The sequence below is a fragment of the Lithobates pipiens genome, unplaced genomic scaffold (genome assembly GCF_037356315.1).
Source record: "Lithobates pipiens isolate NorthernLeopardFrog02 unplaced genomic scaffold, aLitPip1_a1.2 Scaffold_22, whole genome shotgun sequence".
Classification (NCBI taxonomy): Eukaryota; Metazoa; Chordata; class Amphibia; order Anura; family Ranidae; genus Lithobates; species Lithobates pipiens.
Genome location: NW_027507784.1, coordinates 26,235,546 through 26,252,587, shown reverse-complemented (window position 1 = coordinate 26,252,587; position 17,042 = coordinate 26,235,546). Strand labels below are relative to the sequence as shown.

Sequence of the window (17,042 nt, the reverse complement as noted above, 5' to 3'; positions counted from 1 at the left end):
CAATCAACATAACAGGACAGTCACTCAGCATCAGCATAGGCAGTCTTGAAGGGATGTGGTATTTCAAAAAAAAATATTCGGTTACATCAGCTTCAGGTGCTTGGTAGCTGTGGGTGATCCAAGACTGATTCATCTTGATGAAGGTCAGTCGATCAACTGATTCGGTGGACAGGCGCACCCTGTGATCGGTAACAAAGCCACCAGCAGCACTGAAGGTGCGTTCCGAAAGAACGCTGGATGCAGGACAGGCCAGTAGCTCAATTGCATACTGTGCAAGTTCTGGCCAGTGATCCATCCTCAAGACCCAGTAAGCCAGAGGATTTTCGGTGGGAAAGGTGTCCAAGTCTGACCTTGCCCCTAGGTATTCCTGCACCATGTAAATTAGACGCTGGCGATGGGTGCTGGAACCAATCATACCTTGGGGCTGCGGACTAAAAAATTGTCTGAAAGCATCAGTCAGACGGTCACCTTCTCCACCCATCCTTCTGACTGATGCCTCAGCAACACGTTGTCCAGGACCAGGAGTTTGTGACCTCCCAGTCTCTGGGAACGCGTTGCACAGAGCTTTCTGCAAGGCCTCCCGGAGATGTCTCATCCTCTGCTCCCTCTGCGATGGCAAGATAAGGTCAGCAACCTTACCCTTGTACCGTGGATCAAGGAGAGTGGCCAGCCAGTAATGGTCCCTCTCCTTGATCCGAAGAATACGAGGATCCTTCCGCAGGCTTTGCAGGATCAGGGAGGCCATGCAGCGTAGGTTAGCTGAGGCATTCGGTCCGGAGTCCTCTGGGTCACTAAGGACAACATGATCCGCAGCTACCTCCTCCCAGCCACGTACAAGTCCACGTGTTTCTTGGGACTGTAAATCATCCCTATAAGACTGCTGCTGCTGCTGATGCTGATGCTGAGTGCCTGCCTCTACCTCCATGCTGACACAATCATCCTCCTCCTCCTCCTCATCCTCTTCCTGTGTGATGGGTGGCACAGCAGGAACACTGTCTGGATAAAGGGGGCCTTGAGAGGCAAGGAAGTCCTCCTCTTCCTGCCTCTGTTCTGCCTCAAGTGCCCTGTCCATTATTCCACGCAGCGTATGCTCCAAGAGGTGGACAAGAGGTACAGTGTCACTGATGCATGCACTGTCACTGCTCACCATCCTTGTGGCCTCCTCAAACGGTGACAGGACAGTGCATGCATCCCTGATCATGCCCCACTGGCATGGTGAGAAAAAACCGAGCTCCCCTGACCCTGTCCTGGTGCCGTAGTTGCACAGGTACTCATTGATGGCCCTCTGCTGCGTGTGCAGCCGCTGCAGCATGGCCAATGTTGAGTTCCATCTGGTGGGCATGTCACATATAAGGCGGTTCTTGGGCAGGTTCAACTCCTTTTGGAGCTCAGCCAGCCGAGCACAGGCATTAAATGATCGGCGGAAATGCACACAGACTTTCCTGGCCTGCTTCAGGACATCATGTAAGCCGGGGTACCTGCCCAAGAACCGCTGCACCACCAGGTTAAGGACATGAGCTACACAGGGCACATGGGTCAGTTGTCCCTGTCGGAGGGCGGAGAGGAGGTTGGTGCCATTGTCGCAAACCACCATTCCTGGCTTAAGCTGGCATGGCGTCAACCACCTCTCGGCCTGCCCCTGCAGAGCTGACAAAACATCCGCCCCAGTGTGGCTCCTGTCCCCCAAACATACCAGCGCAAGCACGGCATGGTATCGTTTTGCCTGCGTACTTGCGTAGCCCCTGGAACGCCTACGGAGCACCGCTGGTTCTGAGGACAGAGCACTGGAAGAGGCCGTGGAGGAAGAAGAAGAGGAGGGGGTGGAGGAGAGAGGTGTGTCACAACCAATAGTAGCATTTTGGAGGCATGGTGGCGGAACAACCTCCAACACTACTGCACCTTGTCCTGCATCCTTCCCAGCAGCCAGAAGAGTGACCCAATGGGCCGTGAAAGACAGGTAACATCCCTGTTCATGCCTGCTGGACCATGAGTCAGCGGTAATATGCACCTTACCGCTGACCGCCCTGTCCAGCGAGGCAAGGACATTGCCTTCCACATGCCGGTAGAGAGCCGGAATCGCCTTCCGTGAGAAAAAGTGGCGTTTGGGGACCTGCCACTGAGGAACCGCACATTGTACAAACTCACGGAAGGGGGCCGAGTCTACCAACTGAAAAGGCAGCAGTTGAAGTGCTAGCAATTTAGCCAAGCTAGCATTCAACCGCTGGGCATGTGGATGGCTGGGAGTAAACTTCTTCCGCCGGTCCAGCAGCTGGGGCAGGGACATTTGCCTGCTATAATCGGACGTGGATGTACCACTAGCAGAGTTCCCGGAAGCACTTGGCTGTGACACACCTAATTCTACACCTTCATTCCTCTCAGAGCAGGTTTCAGAGAGGACTGAAGGTCTAGTGGGGTTGGAGATGCCAGCTGATGAGGAGCAAGGAGAGGTCCGCTTTGTTCTTTGGTGTGGGTCTTTGAGGTACGCTTGCCAACGAGCTGCATGGCAGGTCAACATATGTCTGGTCAAGCATGTGGTGCCCAAGCGGCTGATGTTTTGGCCACGTGAGATACGCTTGAGACATATGTTGCAAATAGCAGCGGTGCGATCTGATGCACTCGTCTCAAAAAAGGCCCACACCAAAGAACTTTTAGAATAACGCGCAGAGGTAGTGCTCTGCACAGGCGGAGCTCTGCGGTGTGATTCAGTCGGTGTGCTGCCTGTAAGCTGGCCCCCGGAGGGCATCCTGCCTCGTTGGACATGTGCCTCCTCCTCCTCCTCCTCCCTCCTTCCAGGCACCCACGCGGAGTCAGTGCCCTCATCATCCCCTCCCTCTTCATCGCTGTAGAAAACCTGGCAGTATGCTGCAGCTTGTGGAACATGACTGCCAGATTGCTGTCCTTCTTGAGCATCCCCTCTCTCTGCGCTCACGCTACTGCCTTCCTCTAGCTGAGTGTCATCATCAGAGCCCACCAAACACTGGGCATCCTCCTGGAGCATGTACCCAACACTGTGCTCAAAGAGTTCAGGAGACTCCTCAGGAGGACGTGGTGGGTCTAGGGAAGGAGTCACTGATGATGACATTGAGAGGAGGGAAGACGATGCGTTGGCAGCTGCTTTGCTACTACCCTGAGACTGGGTGAGAGAGGATGAGGAGGATGAAGAGGGCTTGGTCATCCACTCTACCAAGTCGTTGGCATGTTGCGGTTCAACATGTCCAGCTGCAGAAAAGAAGGACAAGCATGTCCCATGGCCACGTGCTGATGACAATGCACCGCGTCCACGACCAGCACTGTTGTCTCTAGACACAGAGCCTGCTTGCCCTCTTTTATCGGCTCGCGCCTGTCTGCCTCTCCTTGCTGGCCTTCCAGACATCGTAATGGCCTGAAGGGAGTTGGGTAAAACAGTAGTTGGGTAGTTTATATTGTGCTGGAGGCACACAACACCCACTAACTCCTGCAGATGCCTTTTTTATAGAACAGCAGAGATAAAGGGGTATATACAGATGTATACTGTGCTGTGCTGGAAGCACACACAACTTCCAATAACTCCTGCAGATGACAATTGGGCCCAAATAGAGAACAGCTATGTAGGTGGATTATAGCGGTATGTACTGGGTACAGAGCACGCAGACAGCACGCACTATCTCCTAACACTACTGACTGCAAGCTCTATTATTAAAGCTAGATCACTAGCTATATAGGTGAGGTGAATATCACGGTGTATACTGCGGTCAGGGCACGCAGACAATAACCAGAAAACAGCAGAGTTAAAGGGGTATATACAGATGTATACTGTGCTGTGCTGGAAGCACACACAACTTCCAATAACTCCTGCAGATGGCAATTGGGCTCAAATAGAGAACAGCTATGTAGGTGGATTATAGCGGTATGTACTGGGTACTGAGCACGCAGACAGCACGCACTATCTCCTGACACTACTGACTACAAGCTCTATTATTAAAGATGGACCACTAGCTATATAGGTGAGGTGAATATCACGGTGTATACTGCGGTCAGGGCACGCAGACAATAACCAGAAAACAGCAGAGTTAAAGGGGTATATACAGATGTATACTGTGCTGTGCTGGAAGCACACACAACTTCCAATAACTCCTGCAGATGGCAATTGGGCTCAAATTGAGAACAGCTATGTAGGTGGATTATAGCGGTATGTACTGGGTACAGAGCACGCAGACAGCACGCATCTCCTAACACTACTGACTGCAAGCTCTATTATTAAAGCTAGATCACTAGCTATATAGGTGAGGTGAATATAGTGGTGTATACTGCGGTCAGGGCACAGACAATAACCACTACACAAGAGCAAGATAGGAAATCAGCCAAAAACGATTGGTGTGTAACTGTGTTGAAGGTACACAGAACACCCACTGCTTCAGATGCCAACACACTACACGAGGCCGCCTCAAAGGCGGCCTTATATAGTGTGGGGCGTGCACTACATAGCCTGAGGATGCCTGTGGCCAATCATGGCTCTCCTCGCTGCTGGCGCTGCGATTGGCCAAGCATGCGGGGTCACAGTGCATGCTTGGCCAATCACGAGCCAGTAATGCACTGCGCCATCGCAGTGCATTGTGGGCTGTGCACGCCACACGAATTTTGACGCGAACGGACCAAGAGTTTGGATTTCGCCGAACGGACGAACAGCCAATGTTCGAGTCGAACGTACGTTCGACTCGAACACGAAGCTCATCCCTAGCATTTACCAAATTGGATTTTGTTTGGTTGATATTCAGACTGCACAATACTCTTGGCACCTTGGACATTTTTTTCTGTTGAGAATCGAATTGTCTTCTTATTTAAAATGCCCAGGATATGAGTTAATATAATTAGATTTGTATGCTTAGAAATACAGTACATAATACAGTATACAAAGAAACATCAAAGGAATCTGCTGGCAGTATCTATACCAATTTCCATGACTTTGTCCTGTGCTGTGATGTGATGAGACTGATCTTTGGATTTATTTTCACCATCATTCCCGTCCTGTGTTGGGTGAACAGAAGATTCTACATCTGAAAATAAATGAAACAACATTTTCATACTGCAAACTCAATATAAGCAAACCCATGCATGAAAAAAAAGTATAAAGTGATGTAGCCATTCCCCATTCATGTGGTGGGAATTATGTGGAGCTATGCAAGTAATGGAAATTGTCGGAACTTGTTCAACTGCTCAGTATCCTTACAGTTGGTGGGGCTGGTTTCCGGAGCTATCCCCTCCTTCCCCTCCTCAATGCCTTCTTATGCTGAGTCAACCTTTGATCCTCCAGTTCCCCTTAAGTGTTTAAGAGGCTATGCAAGAGTAAAGGTAAAAAGAGGCCACACAATGATGGCATGCCTAGGACACAGGAGATACACTGAGGCAAACATTCTTTCAGCCCTACATGGACAGGCTGGTTAAACCTACAGAAGCTTGTGCCATGAATGGTGGTGTGTGGCAATAGCACCAACTTGCTGTCTGTGCTCTGTCAGGGAAAATTGACACATGTACCTTGCCTGGCACACATGCTCAATCTAGCAGTGCATTAGTTCCTGCATAGGTACTTTGGGTTAAAATATCTTCTGAGACAAGCCAGAAGAGTTTGTATCCACTTCAGGTGGTCCCACCTAGCCAATGTTTGACTGGGTGAAATTTTGCACAAACCGTCTGGCCTATGACATTCCCGCCAGGTGGAACTCAACTTTGGCCATTCTGCAACAGCCATCAGTAAGTACCTGTGTAAGTATAGCATGAGGAAAACCTCGGATGTGCTAGGCTTCTCTTTCCCACACCAGTAACTGCTGATACATTACACATGTACTGTTTTGTCACAGTTTGAGGAGGTGACAAGAATGATGAGTCATGACAATGCTTCATCATTGTTCTTGCTAGACCAGTGGTCATCAACCCTCTCCGCAGGGCCCACTAGCAGGCCAGGTTTGCAAGATAACTGAAATACATCACAGGTGATATCACTTGTTGCTCAGCGATTGCAGTATTCTAGTCTGCATCTCCCCCCAAGGTAATACATAAAACTGGCCTGTTAGTGGGCTCTGAGGACAGGGTTGATGACCACTGTGCTAGAGCACACACTACATGGCATCATTAACAGAACACTCACGGTAGAGCAACAGAAGGAAGATGATGACTGCCTTGAATGCTTTGTTCATATTTCGTTTCTGAGGTTTACAACTACTTTAAGTAAAGAAGTTGATCGAGATGTGCCACACCTCTAGACATTTTGGACATCTTTCCTGAACGCTGGCAGATAAATCCTTCTTTGGAAGAAGTAATCACGACAAGAGGTTTAGGACCTCAGGAACAAACTGCCTTTCTGATTAGGGTGGAGGAATATTTGTTTCAGTGTAGAAAAATTTGTAGTCCTGGTAGAAATTGTGGGTTACCAAGAATCAGTGTGAGAGGGCCAACATTGGCACAGATAACATATTTTCTATTTGCAGTAAAAGAGAGGTTGTTAAGGACCGGTAGATTATTCAATGCTCACCCAAAGCATGGCCTGAGCATGGAAAAACCAGTCAAGGGTCCTGCTATATACCACTGCCATGTGACAGCTTGAGATGGGGCAAGGGTGCACCACCCTCAGTTTTTCATTTAACCAAGATATTATGCCACAATTGCACTAGGATTTGAGGCCACAGGTAAGAGAGCAAAGCCATTTTCATAGAGTGAAAGAAAAGGCATGTGGATCGGTATGGTTTGAAAAACATAATAAAAAGGAGGAGAATGTCCATTTTATAATGGGATCATTGCACTAGCCAGGAATGCTGCAAGGATGACCACTGGTGAGGCCTGTAATGGGTTGAGGCTCAGATCTAAGATTGTTTTGAGGGGTTAGGTTTTCTCATATTGTTGTATTTATTAAATAATATATGTTTTATATGAGTAGTGTGGCTGATTTTGTTCTGGGGGATAGGTGGGCCTGTGGTGGTTTCACCAAACACAATTTATGCAAGGATAGTTAGGGGGGCAAACAGGCCTTAGGTCATAACAACCAATCAACATGCATTTACCATATTGGATTTTGTTTGGTTGATATTCAGACTGCACAATACTCTTGGCACCTTGGACATTTTTTTCTGTTGAGAATTGAATTGCTTTCTTATTTAAAATGCCCAGGATATGAGCTAATATAATTAGATTTGTATGCTTAGAAATACAGTACATAATACAGTATACAAAGAAACATCAAAGGAATCTGCTGGCAGTATCTATACCAATTTCCATGACTTTGTCCTGTGCTGTGATGTGATGTGACTGATCTTTGGATTTATTTTCACCATCATTCCCGTCCTGTGTTGAGTGAACAGAAGATTCTACATCTGAAAATAAATGAAACAACATTTTCATATTGCAAACTCAATATAAGCAAACCCATGCATGAAAAAAAAGAATAAAGTGATACAGCCATTCCCCATTCATATGGTGGGAATTATGTGGAGCTATGCAAGTAATGGAAATTGTCAGAACTTGTTCAACTGCTCAGTATCCTTACAGTTGGTGGGGCTGGTTTCCGCAGCTATCCCCTCCTTCCCCTCCTCAATGCCTTCTTATGCTGAGTCAACCTTTGATCCTCCAGTTCCCCTTAAGTGTTTAAGAGGCTATGCAAGAGGAAAGGTAAAAAGATGCCACACAATGATGGCATGCCTAGGGCACAGGAGATACGCTGAGGCAAACATTCTTTCAGCCCTACATGGACAGGCTGGTTAAACCTACAGAAGCTTGTGCCATGAATGGTGGTGTGTGGCAATAGCACCAACATGCTGTCTGTGCTCTGTCAGGGAAAATTGACACATGTACCTTGCCTGGCACACATGCTCAATCTAGCAGTGCATTAGTTCCTGCATAGGTACTTTGGGTTAAAATATCTTCTGAGACAAGCCAGAAGAGTTTGTATCCACTTCAGGTGGTCCCACCTAGCCAATGTTTGACTGGGTGAAATTTTGCACAAACCGTCTGGCCTATGACATTCCCACCAGGTGGAACTCAACTTTGGCCATTCTGCAACAGCCATCAGTAAGTACCTGTGTGAGAATAGCATGAGAACAAGCTCTGGGGAGCTAGGCTTCTCTTTCCCATATCAGTAACTGCTGATACATTACACATGTACTGTTTTGTCACAGTTTGAGGAGGTGACAAGAATGATGAGTCATGACAATGCTTCATCAATGTTCTTGCTAGAGCAGTGGTCATCAACCCTCTCCGCAGGGCCCACTAACAGGCCAGGTTTGCAAGATAACTGAAATATATCACAGGTGATATAACTTGCTGCTCAGTGATTGCAGTATTCTAGTCTGCATCTCCCTCAAGGTAATACATAAAACCTGGCCTGTTAGTGGGCTCTGAGGACAGGGTTGATAACCACTGTGCTAGAGCACACACTACATGGCATCATTAACAGAACACTCACAGTAGAGCAACAGAAGGAAGATGATGACTGCCTTGAATGCTTTGTTCATATTTCGTTTCTGAGGTTTACAACTACTTTAAGTAAAGAAGTTGATCGAGATGTACCACACCTCTAGAAATTTTGGACATCTTTCCTGAACGCTGGCAGATAAATCCTTCTTTGGAAGAAGTAATCACGACAAGAGGTTTAAGACCTCAGGAACAAACTGCCTTTCTGATTAGGGTGGAGGAATACTTGTTTCAGTGTAGAAACATTTGTAGCCCTAGTAGAAATTCTGGGTTACCAGGAATCAGTGTGAGAGGGCCAACATTGGTACAGATAACATATTTTCTATTTGCAGTAAAAGAGAGGTTGTTAAAGAGGTAAAGAATGGGTAGAAAGTCGATATTGTGGACAAATCCAAGGCACAGACATCAGGGGCAAAGGACCGGTAGATTATTCAATGCTCACCAAAAGCATGGCCTGAGCATGGAAAAACCGGTCAGGGGGCCTGCTATATACCACTGCCATGTGACAGCTTGAGATGGGGCAAGGGTGCACCACCCTCAGTTTTTCATTTAACCAAGATATTATACCACAATTGCACTAGGATTTGAGGCCACAGGTAAGAGAGCAAAGCCATTTTCATAGAGTGAAAGAAAAGGCATGTGGATCGGTATGGTTTGAAAAACATAATAAAAAGGAGGAGAATGTCCATTTTATAATGGGATCATTGCCCTAGCCAAGAATGCTGCAAGGATGACCACTGGTGAGGCCTGTAATGGGTTGAGGCTCAGATATGAGATTGTTTCGAGGGGTTAGGTTTTCTCATATTGTTGTATTTATTAAATAATATATGTTTTATATGAGTAGTGTGGCTGATTTTGTTCTGGGGGATAGGTGGGCCTGTGGTGGTTTCACCAAACACAATTTATGCAAGGAAAGTTAGGGGGTCAAGCAGGCCTTAGGTCATAACAACCAATCAACATGCATTTACCAAATTGGATTTTGTTTGGTTGATATTCAGACTGCACAATACTCTTGGCACCTTGGACATTTTTTTCTGTTGAGAATTGAATTGTCTTCTTATTTAAAATGCCCAGGATATGAGCTAATATAATTAGATTTGTATGCTTAGAAATACAGTACATAATACAGTATACAAAGAAACATCAAAGGAATCTGCTGGCAGTACCTGTACCAATTTCCATGACTTTGTCCTGTGCTGTGATGTGATGAGACTGATCTTTGGATTTATTTTCACCATCATTCCCGTCCTGTGTTGGGTGAACAGAAGATTCTACATCTGAAAATAAATGAAACAACATTTTCATATTGCAAACTCAATATAAGCAAACCCATGCATGAAAAAAAGTATAAAGTGATGCAGCCATTCCCCATTCATATGGTGGGAATTATGTGGAGCTATGCAAGTTATGGAAATTGTCGGAACTTGTTCAACTGCTCAGTATCCTTACAGTTGGTGGGGCTGGTTTCCGGAGCTTTCCCCTCCTTCCCCCCCTCAATGTCTTCTTATGCTGAGTCAACCTTTGATCCTCCAGTTCCCCTTAAGTGTTTAAGAGACTATGCAAGAGTAAAGGTAAAAAGAGGCCACACAATGCTGGCATGCCTAGGGCACAGGAGATACACTGAGGCAAACATTCTTTCAGCCCTACATGGACAGGCTGGTTAAACCTACAGAAGCTTGTGCCATGAATGGTGGTGTGTGGCAATAGCACCAACTTGCTGTCTGTGCTCTGTCAGGGAAAATTGACACATGTACCTTGCCTGGCACACATGCTCAATCTAGCAGTGCATTAGTTCCTGCATAGGTCCTTTGGGTTAAAATATCTTCTGAGACAAGCCAGAAGAGTTTGTATCCACTTCAGGTGGTCCCACCTAGCCAATGTTTGACTGGGTGAAATTTAGCACAAACCGTCTGGCCTATGACATTCCCGCCAGGTGGAACTCAACTTTGGCCATTCTGCAACAGCCATCAGTAAGTACCTGTGTGAGTATAGCATGAGGACAAGCTCTGGGGATCTAGGCTTCTCTTTCCCACACCAGTAACTGCTGATACATTACACATGTACTGTTTTGTCACAGTTTGAGGAGGTGACAAGAATGATGAGTCATGACAATGCTTCATCAATGTTCTTGCTAGAGCAGTGGTCATCAACCCTCTCCGCAGGGCCCACTAGCAGGCCAGGTTTGCAAGATAACTGAAATACATCACAGGTGATATAACTTGCTGCTCAGTAATTGCAGTATTCTAGTCTGCATCTCCCCCAAGGTAATACACAAAACCTGGCCTGTTAGTGGGCTCTGAGGACAGAGTTGATAACCACTGTGCTAGAGCGTGGCCTAACAATGATACCTTACATTGAAAAAGTCCTCTACACACCTCTGACTTATAAACTGTGGTTTAAATTATGTGCAGATATTTATTCAAAACATTTTCTTCCTTTGTCTGTGGGAAAATTAAATGTTTGGATTTACAAATTGAGCTTGCCTGCTCTCCCTCTCCTAAATTGCCTCTGATGAGAAAAAAAATTGAATTTTCTGCAGAAAATCTGTAGGATTGTATTAGAAAAACAACAGTCTGGTTATTGAGATAGATCCCCCTCGCTCCTAAATTGCCTTCTCTTAAAAATAAGTGGTAATGTACATCAAATCTGTGTAATAGTGTGTCCTAAAAAATACATGTATTTGCTGTCCGTGGTTGTTTATACATGTGAACACTAATGGTATTACTTTCATATACATTTGTGTTAAATTTATGGAACCGGGGTTCTCTGCAGATTGGTGCCTTTGCATAGCAATTTTTGGGGCTCAAATTATAATGTTATTACAGCTGTTATAAAATTCTCTTGTTTGTATGAGTTTGTTTTGTTACATTTCAGAGGACTCCTGCATGAGCTGTATGGGTTTCAATTTGTTTTTCCACTTATATTTTCTTACATTGTTGTTTTTAATAAATAATATACAGTAAGTTTCAAATGAGCAGTGTGGCTGATTTTTTTGAGGGGGCTGTGTTTTTTTTTTATTAAGCGCAAGGAAAATTTTGGGGTACAAAAACAATGCATTAGGTCATAACAACCAATCAACATGCATTTAGCGAAACTCACACCATTACAAGGTGGATTTTGTTTGGTTGATATGCAGACTGCACATTATTCTTGGCACCTTGAACCCTTTCATACTAAAAATCTGATCAACAAAATGGCCAGGATATTGGCTGGTATCATTGGATTTGTTCATTTTAGAAATACATAATAAACAAAGAAACAAAATTGTAATCTGCAGCTGATATCTCTACCTCTGTCCTCTTCTGTGATGAGTTGATACTGATCTTTGGATTTATTTTTACCATCATTCTTGTCTTGTATTGAGGGAAGAAAAGATTCTACATCTGAAAATAAACAAAACATTTTTTTTTTTTTATTGACAACGCAATATAAAAGTGACTTTTTTTTTATAAAGTAAACACATGCATGAACATTTTTTAAAGGGGTGGAGCCATTACCTTTACATAGACTATCCCCCCTTCAGTCCATAATGAATGCCGCTGCCAGACTCATCCACCTTACCAGCCATTCAGTGTCCTCCACCGCTCTCTGCCAATCCCTGCACTGGCTTCCACTCACCCAATGAATAAAATTCAAAGTACTAACAATAATTTACAAAGCCATCCATAACTCTGTCCCCAGCTACATCACTAACCTAGTCCCAAAATACCAACCAAGCCGCTCTCTTCGGTCCTCCCAAGACCTCCTGCTCTCTAGCTCCCTTGTCACCTCCTCCCATGCTTGCCTCCAGGATTTCTCCAGAGCTTCTCCCATCCTTTGGAACTCCCTACCCCAATCTGTCCGACTGTGCCCTAATCTATTCATCTTTAGACGATCTCTGAAAACCCTTCTCTTCAAAGTAGCCTATCCTGTTTCTAACTAACACTGTTTTACTTCCTCCATCAGCTCATCACCCCACAGCTATTACTTTTTGTATCAATTGCCCCTTCCTTTTTAGATTGTAAGCTCTAATACCGCGTACACACAAGCAAATTGTCCGGCGTACTTAGTCTGGCAAACAATCCGGCGGATAGTCCAGCGGACTTTCTACCGAACGGACTTGGCCACACACGGACACACAGAAAGTCCGGCGTTTGCTAGCGCGATGACGTACAGCACGTACGACGGGACTAGAAAAAGGAAGTTCAATAGCCAGTAGCCAATAGCTTCCTTTTTCGTACTTGCTTCTGAGCATGCGTCATTCTTAGTCCGCCGGACTAGCATACTGACGAACGTATTGTCCGCTGAAACCCAAGTCCGACGGGAAGATTGGACTGCAAAAATACTTTCTAAGTCCGCCAGACTTTACGCTGAGAAAGTCCGCTGAAGCCCACACACGATCGAATTGTCCGGTGAAATGCATTTCGGCGGACTAAGTACGCAGGACAATTTGATCGTGTGTATGCGACATAACGAGCAGGGCCCTCTGATTCCTCTTGTTCCAAATTGTAATGTAACTGTAATGTCTGCCCTCATGTTGTAAAGCGCTGAGCAAACTTTTGGCGCTATATAAAACCTGTATAATAATAATAATAATTTCCCATTGCTATGCTAGAATGGTAGTTTCATAACAATAGATAATATTAGCTTTTTATTTACAGAGCAAAATAAATTAGTTTATTTTTCTTATATCTTGCCTTCCCCAGTACCTTTTTCCTTTGTGTCTGACTCTGCTCTTCAGTTTGTTTCCCTCCACCATTCTTTTGCCCCTGTGAATTTCAGCTAGCCTTGTTATCTGCACCTGTGCACACCCGGCTTGTGCTGCTAGTTTGTCTCTCAGTGTAATCCTATGTTCTAAGGCTTTTGCTCCGATGTACCCTGCTGCCAAGTAAGTCCCCAGTGCTGCTAGAGAGATTCACCTGCTCATGGTTTCAGCCTGCTTGGGTGAGGGGAAGGACTGCAACTTGGACATTGCCACTAGGAGCTCTGGTGAAGACCAGGAGGAATCTAAAGCCTCATACACACGATCGGACTTACATCGGACATTTCCATGAATTTTTGTCCAAAGGGGCATTAGTATGCATACACACGGCAGAACTTTTTCAGCCAACATTCAGCAAATCACGTGGTTTTTCAGCTCTTTATCGCCACCCTTTGGGCAGCTTCTGCTATTGTTGTCTAATGTTTTGCTTTGGTTCTGAGTATGCGTGTTTGTACTTTGGACTTTAGTTCTGATGGACTTGTGTATACACGATCAGATGATCCTCCATCAGACAGTTGTTGTCGGAAAGTTTGAGAGCATGCACAGCGAACATTTGTCTCTTGAAAAACTGAAAACAATTGTCCAATGGAGCATACACACGGTCAGATTGTCCAATACAACACGTCCGTCAGACCGCTGTTGTCGAAAAGTCCGATTGTGTGTATGGGCCTTTAGACTCTGCACCTTGAACCTTTTTAGTGCTTTCATGCCTGTCAAGTGAGAAGCCAGTCGAGTCCTCTGTAACCATTCTGTGGATTTGGCCGCCATCTGCTCCCATAGCTGCTACACTAGGTTCTGGCCATCCATTCCACCCCTGGTGGAAGTGATTCCAAAGTCATAACAGTTTGCTCTAACCATCATGTCTGAGGCTCTACAGTTCCACAATGGTCTCTTTCAAAGACTTTCTGCCTATGAGGCCACCCAAAGGCATGTGCTGCCTCACCTCCATTCAGTCACCATACACCTGGATCAAATCTAAGCTTCCCCAGTGGTAGTATCTGAACAGCCAGCTCCATTTCCACAACCCCCTACTCAGCAGCCAGTGCCTTCAATGGTGTCTTCCGGGCACCTGCTGCCACCTTCTCACATTTTCCAGGGATCTGAAGCCTCTGTGAACCAATGCAACATTTATCTTGAACTACAGAAGCAGCATTTTCCCTCTCACCACACCAAATATATGAACTTTTTGATGATATTCTAATTTATTCCTTTCATGACTAAGCCAATTTCTGACATTTGTTGCTTGCAAGTTAAAATCCGTATACTTTGCTAAAAAAATTACTTACAACCCCCAAATATTATGTACACACACACGTCCCTGTTCTGCCTCTCGTGCCCGCGATTGCACATGATCGTTGGTAATCGCGACCGCCGGCCACAAGCATTGGCACCCCCAGAGTGCAGCAGGTGCACGCCCCTGCTATCCCGCTTAAATGAACTGACGTACAGCTACGATAGCACGCAGGATCGTGCCGACCTGCTGCAGTATAATGACAGCTGCTGGTTGGCAAGTGGTTAAGGCTAGATTTACACTGCAGATAGATGCAGCTGAAAGCAGGGGAACCGGTGCATCCCTGTTTTCCATTTCATGGACGAATCAGGTCCAAATTTTTGGCAGAATTCAGCCCTGAAACGAACCAGTAGATACACAGAACTCCTGTGCAAGCCGCTCCGCAGCCACTCTGGAGATATGTGAACCAGCTCCATAGAGAGCCAGTCACAGTCTTCTGTCATGCAAATTGTATGTGGGAAAACCCTCGTTCAATTCGCACTAGTGTGAACACAGCCTAATGGTTTATAGGAATTATAGACTGTATATATAATATTATTCACTTTTTTAACCCAAAAGCTTTGGATTTTTATTCTATACACTATGAATCTCTCTGTATATGGGAAATCTATTATTGTATGTAGCACTGACTCCCAAAGGAGAGGCTGATTTAATTGGGCTTACCGTTACCTTCTTGACATCGTGCATGTCTAAAGCCCCGTACACACGAGCGGACTTTTCGACATCCAAAGTCTGACGGACTGAGTCCGTCAGACTATTCGATCGTGTGTGGGCTGCAACGGACTTTAGCTTTGCTAAAGTCTGACGGACTTTAGAAATGAAACATGCTTCAAATTTTCCCGACGGAACTCCGCCGGACCCGGTCCCTTCGAAAAATTTGCTCGTGTGTGTGCTACTCCGACGGACTAAAACCGACGCTAGGGCAGCTATTGGCTACTGTCTATGAACTTCCTATGTCGAATCCAGTCGTACGTCATCACGTTCGACTCCGTCAGAGTTTGGTGTGATGGTGTGTGTCCAAGTCCGTTCGGTCGAAAAGTCCGCCAGAACTCCGTCGGAACTCCGGCGGAACTCCGGCGGAACTCCGGCGGAGGTCTGTCGGACATAAGTCCTCTCGTGTGTACGGGGCATAAGGGTTTCCCCAAGGTAAATGGCCCAAGAACTGCAGAGACTGACACCAGACCCGCTTAAGGGATTTTTATGTGCAAAAAGGGTAACCAAACACAGTCTCTCAAGGTAGGGTTAGAGGGTTTAGGTAGGAAAGTCCGGGTACTCATGGAACTAAGTCAAATAGAAAAAAGAGAGTCTCTCACATTAGGAAATCCAGAGAATAGCCATTCACAGCTGGATCCTCACCCTTATCGGATAGTCCTTCTCTCACCAGGCCTAGCAGCCAATAGGGTGCTTAAATCAAACAAAGTCTCTGCCACACTTGTCGTAGAACACTTGAATAACTGAAAGATGTAGACAACTCAGAGAACCCTCGTACGGCACCAGTATCTTGCAGCCAGTCCGGCAATACCATATGAGATTAGATTCACTTGGGGTCTTTCAATTTAGCCTCCAGGCTCCTGCTGAGAAGCCAACCTTTGCGTGGCCTTCTCCCAAAGAGTACTCCCTCTAGATGCTTCTACAGTTGCTGGGCCTCTCCACAAACCGAGACGGCACCGGACCACCCTCGAATCCTTCTTTTAGTTACTTTGCCTTGGACCAGCCAGCCCAGAGACTTGGAGTCAGGTGAATCCGCATCCAAAGCCATGAGAACCCTGGGGGCTGGTCAGAAGGACCAGGACCAAACAGTCAGAAAGCATTTCTGGACCGAAACCCCTAAACACGTGATGTTAGCACCTTGAGTACCCCCTCCCAGAATGCACAGCAAGAGTGGCACTGCCACTGGGCTGGTTCTGAGAGAGAACCTGCACTCAATGCACCTAACTGGACTGCGTTCTGGCACTTGCCAGAGATAACAGCACCACCTATGGTCAAGCAGAAAATCAGACATTCCAGCCAGACTAGGACTGAGACCAAAATTTAGAGTAATTAAACCCAAAACCAAACTGCAGTTCCAGGAATATTAACCACTTCAATACAGGGCATTTATACACCTTCCTTACCAGACCAATTTTTAGCTTTCAGTGCTCTCACACTTTGAATGGCAGTTACTCAGTCATGCAACACTGTACCCAAACAAAATTTTTATCATTTTTTCATACAAATAGAGCTTTCTTTTGGTGGTATTTAATCACCATGGGTTTTTTTATTTTTTGTGACATAAGTGAAAAAAGAGCGAAAATTTTGGAAAAAAAAAAACACTTTTTTTAGTTTCTATGATACAATTATGCAAATAAGTAATTTTTGTTCATAAATTTGCGCCAAAATGTATACGGCTACATCTCTTTGGTAAAAATAAACCAAATTAGTGGATATTATTTAGTCTCTTTGAAAGTTATAGAGTCTACAAGCTATGGTGCAAATCATTAAAAATTGATCACATCTGATCACACCTGATGTACTGACGGCCCATCTCATTTCTTTAGGCTCTGAAATGTCAGGAAAGTACAAATACCCCCCAAA

The 17,042-nt window shown here is 45.5% G+C and overlaps 1 protein-coding gene across 6 annotated transcripts in view; it reads right to left on the bottom strand.

Moving 5' to 3' along the window:
- Positions 1 to 17,042, bottom strand: part of LOC143923457 (interferon-induced very large GTPase 1-like) — a 110,349-nt gene that overhangs the window by 57,648 nt on the left and 35,659 nt on the right. For 3 of the 6 annotated variants that reach the window (XM_077447143.1, XM_077447145.1, XM_077447146.1), the window contains exons 4-7: positions 11,727 to 11,819; positions 9,603 to 9,713; positions 7,236 to 7,340; positions 4,929 to 5,033 (exon numbers count right to left, since the gene is read on the bottom strand). In XM_077447143.1, the coding sequence (XP_077303269.1) occupies positions 4,929 to 5,033; positions 7,236 to 7,340; positions 9,603 to 9,713; positions 11,727 to 11,819 (414 nt within the window). The remainder of the gene's footprint in view (positions 1 to 4,928; positions 5,034 to 7,235; positions 7,341 to 9,602; positions 9,714 to 11,726; positions 11,820 to 17,042) is intronic. The other 3 variants (XM_077447144.1, XM_077447147.1, XM_077447148.1) reach the window with 3 other exon arrangements.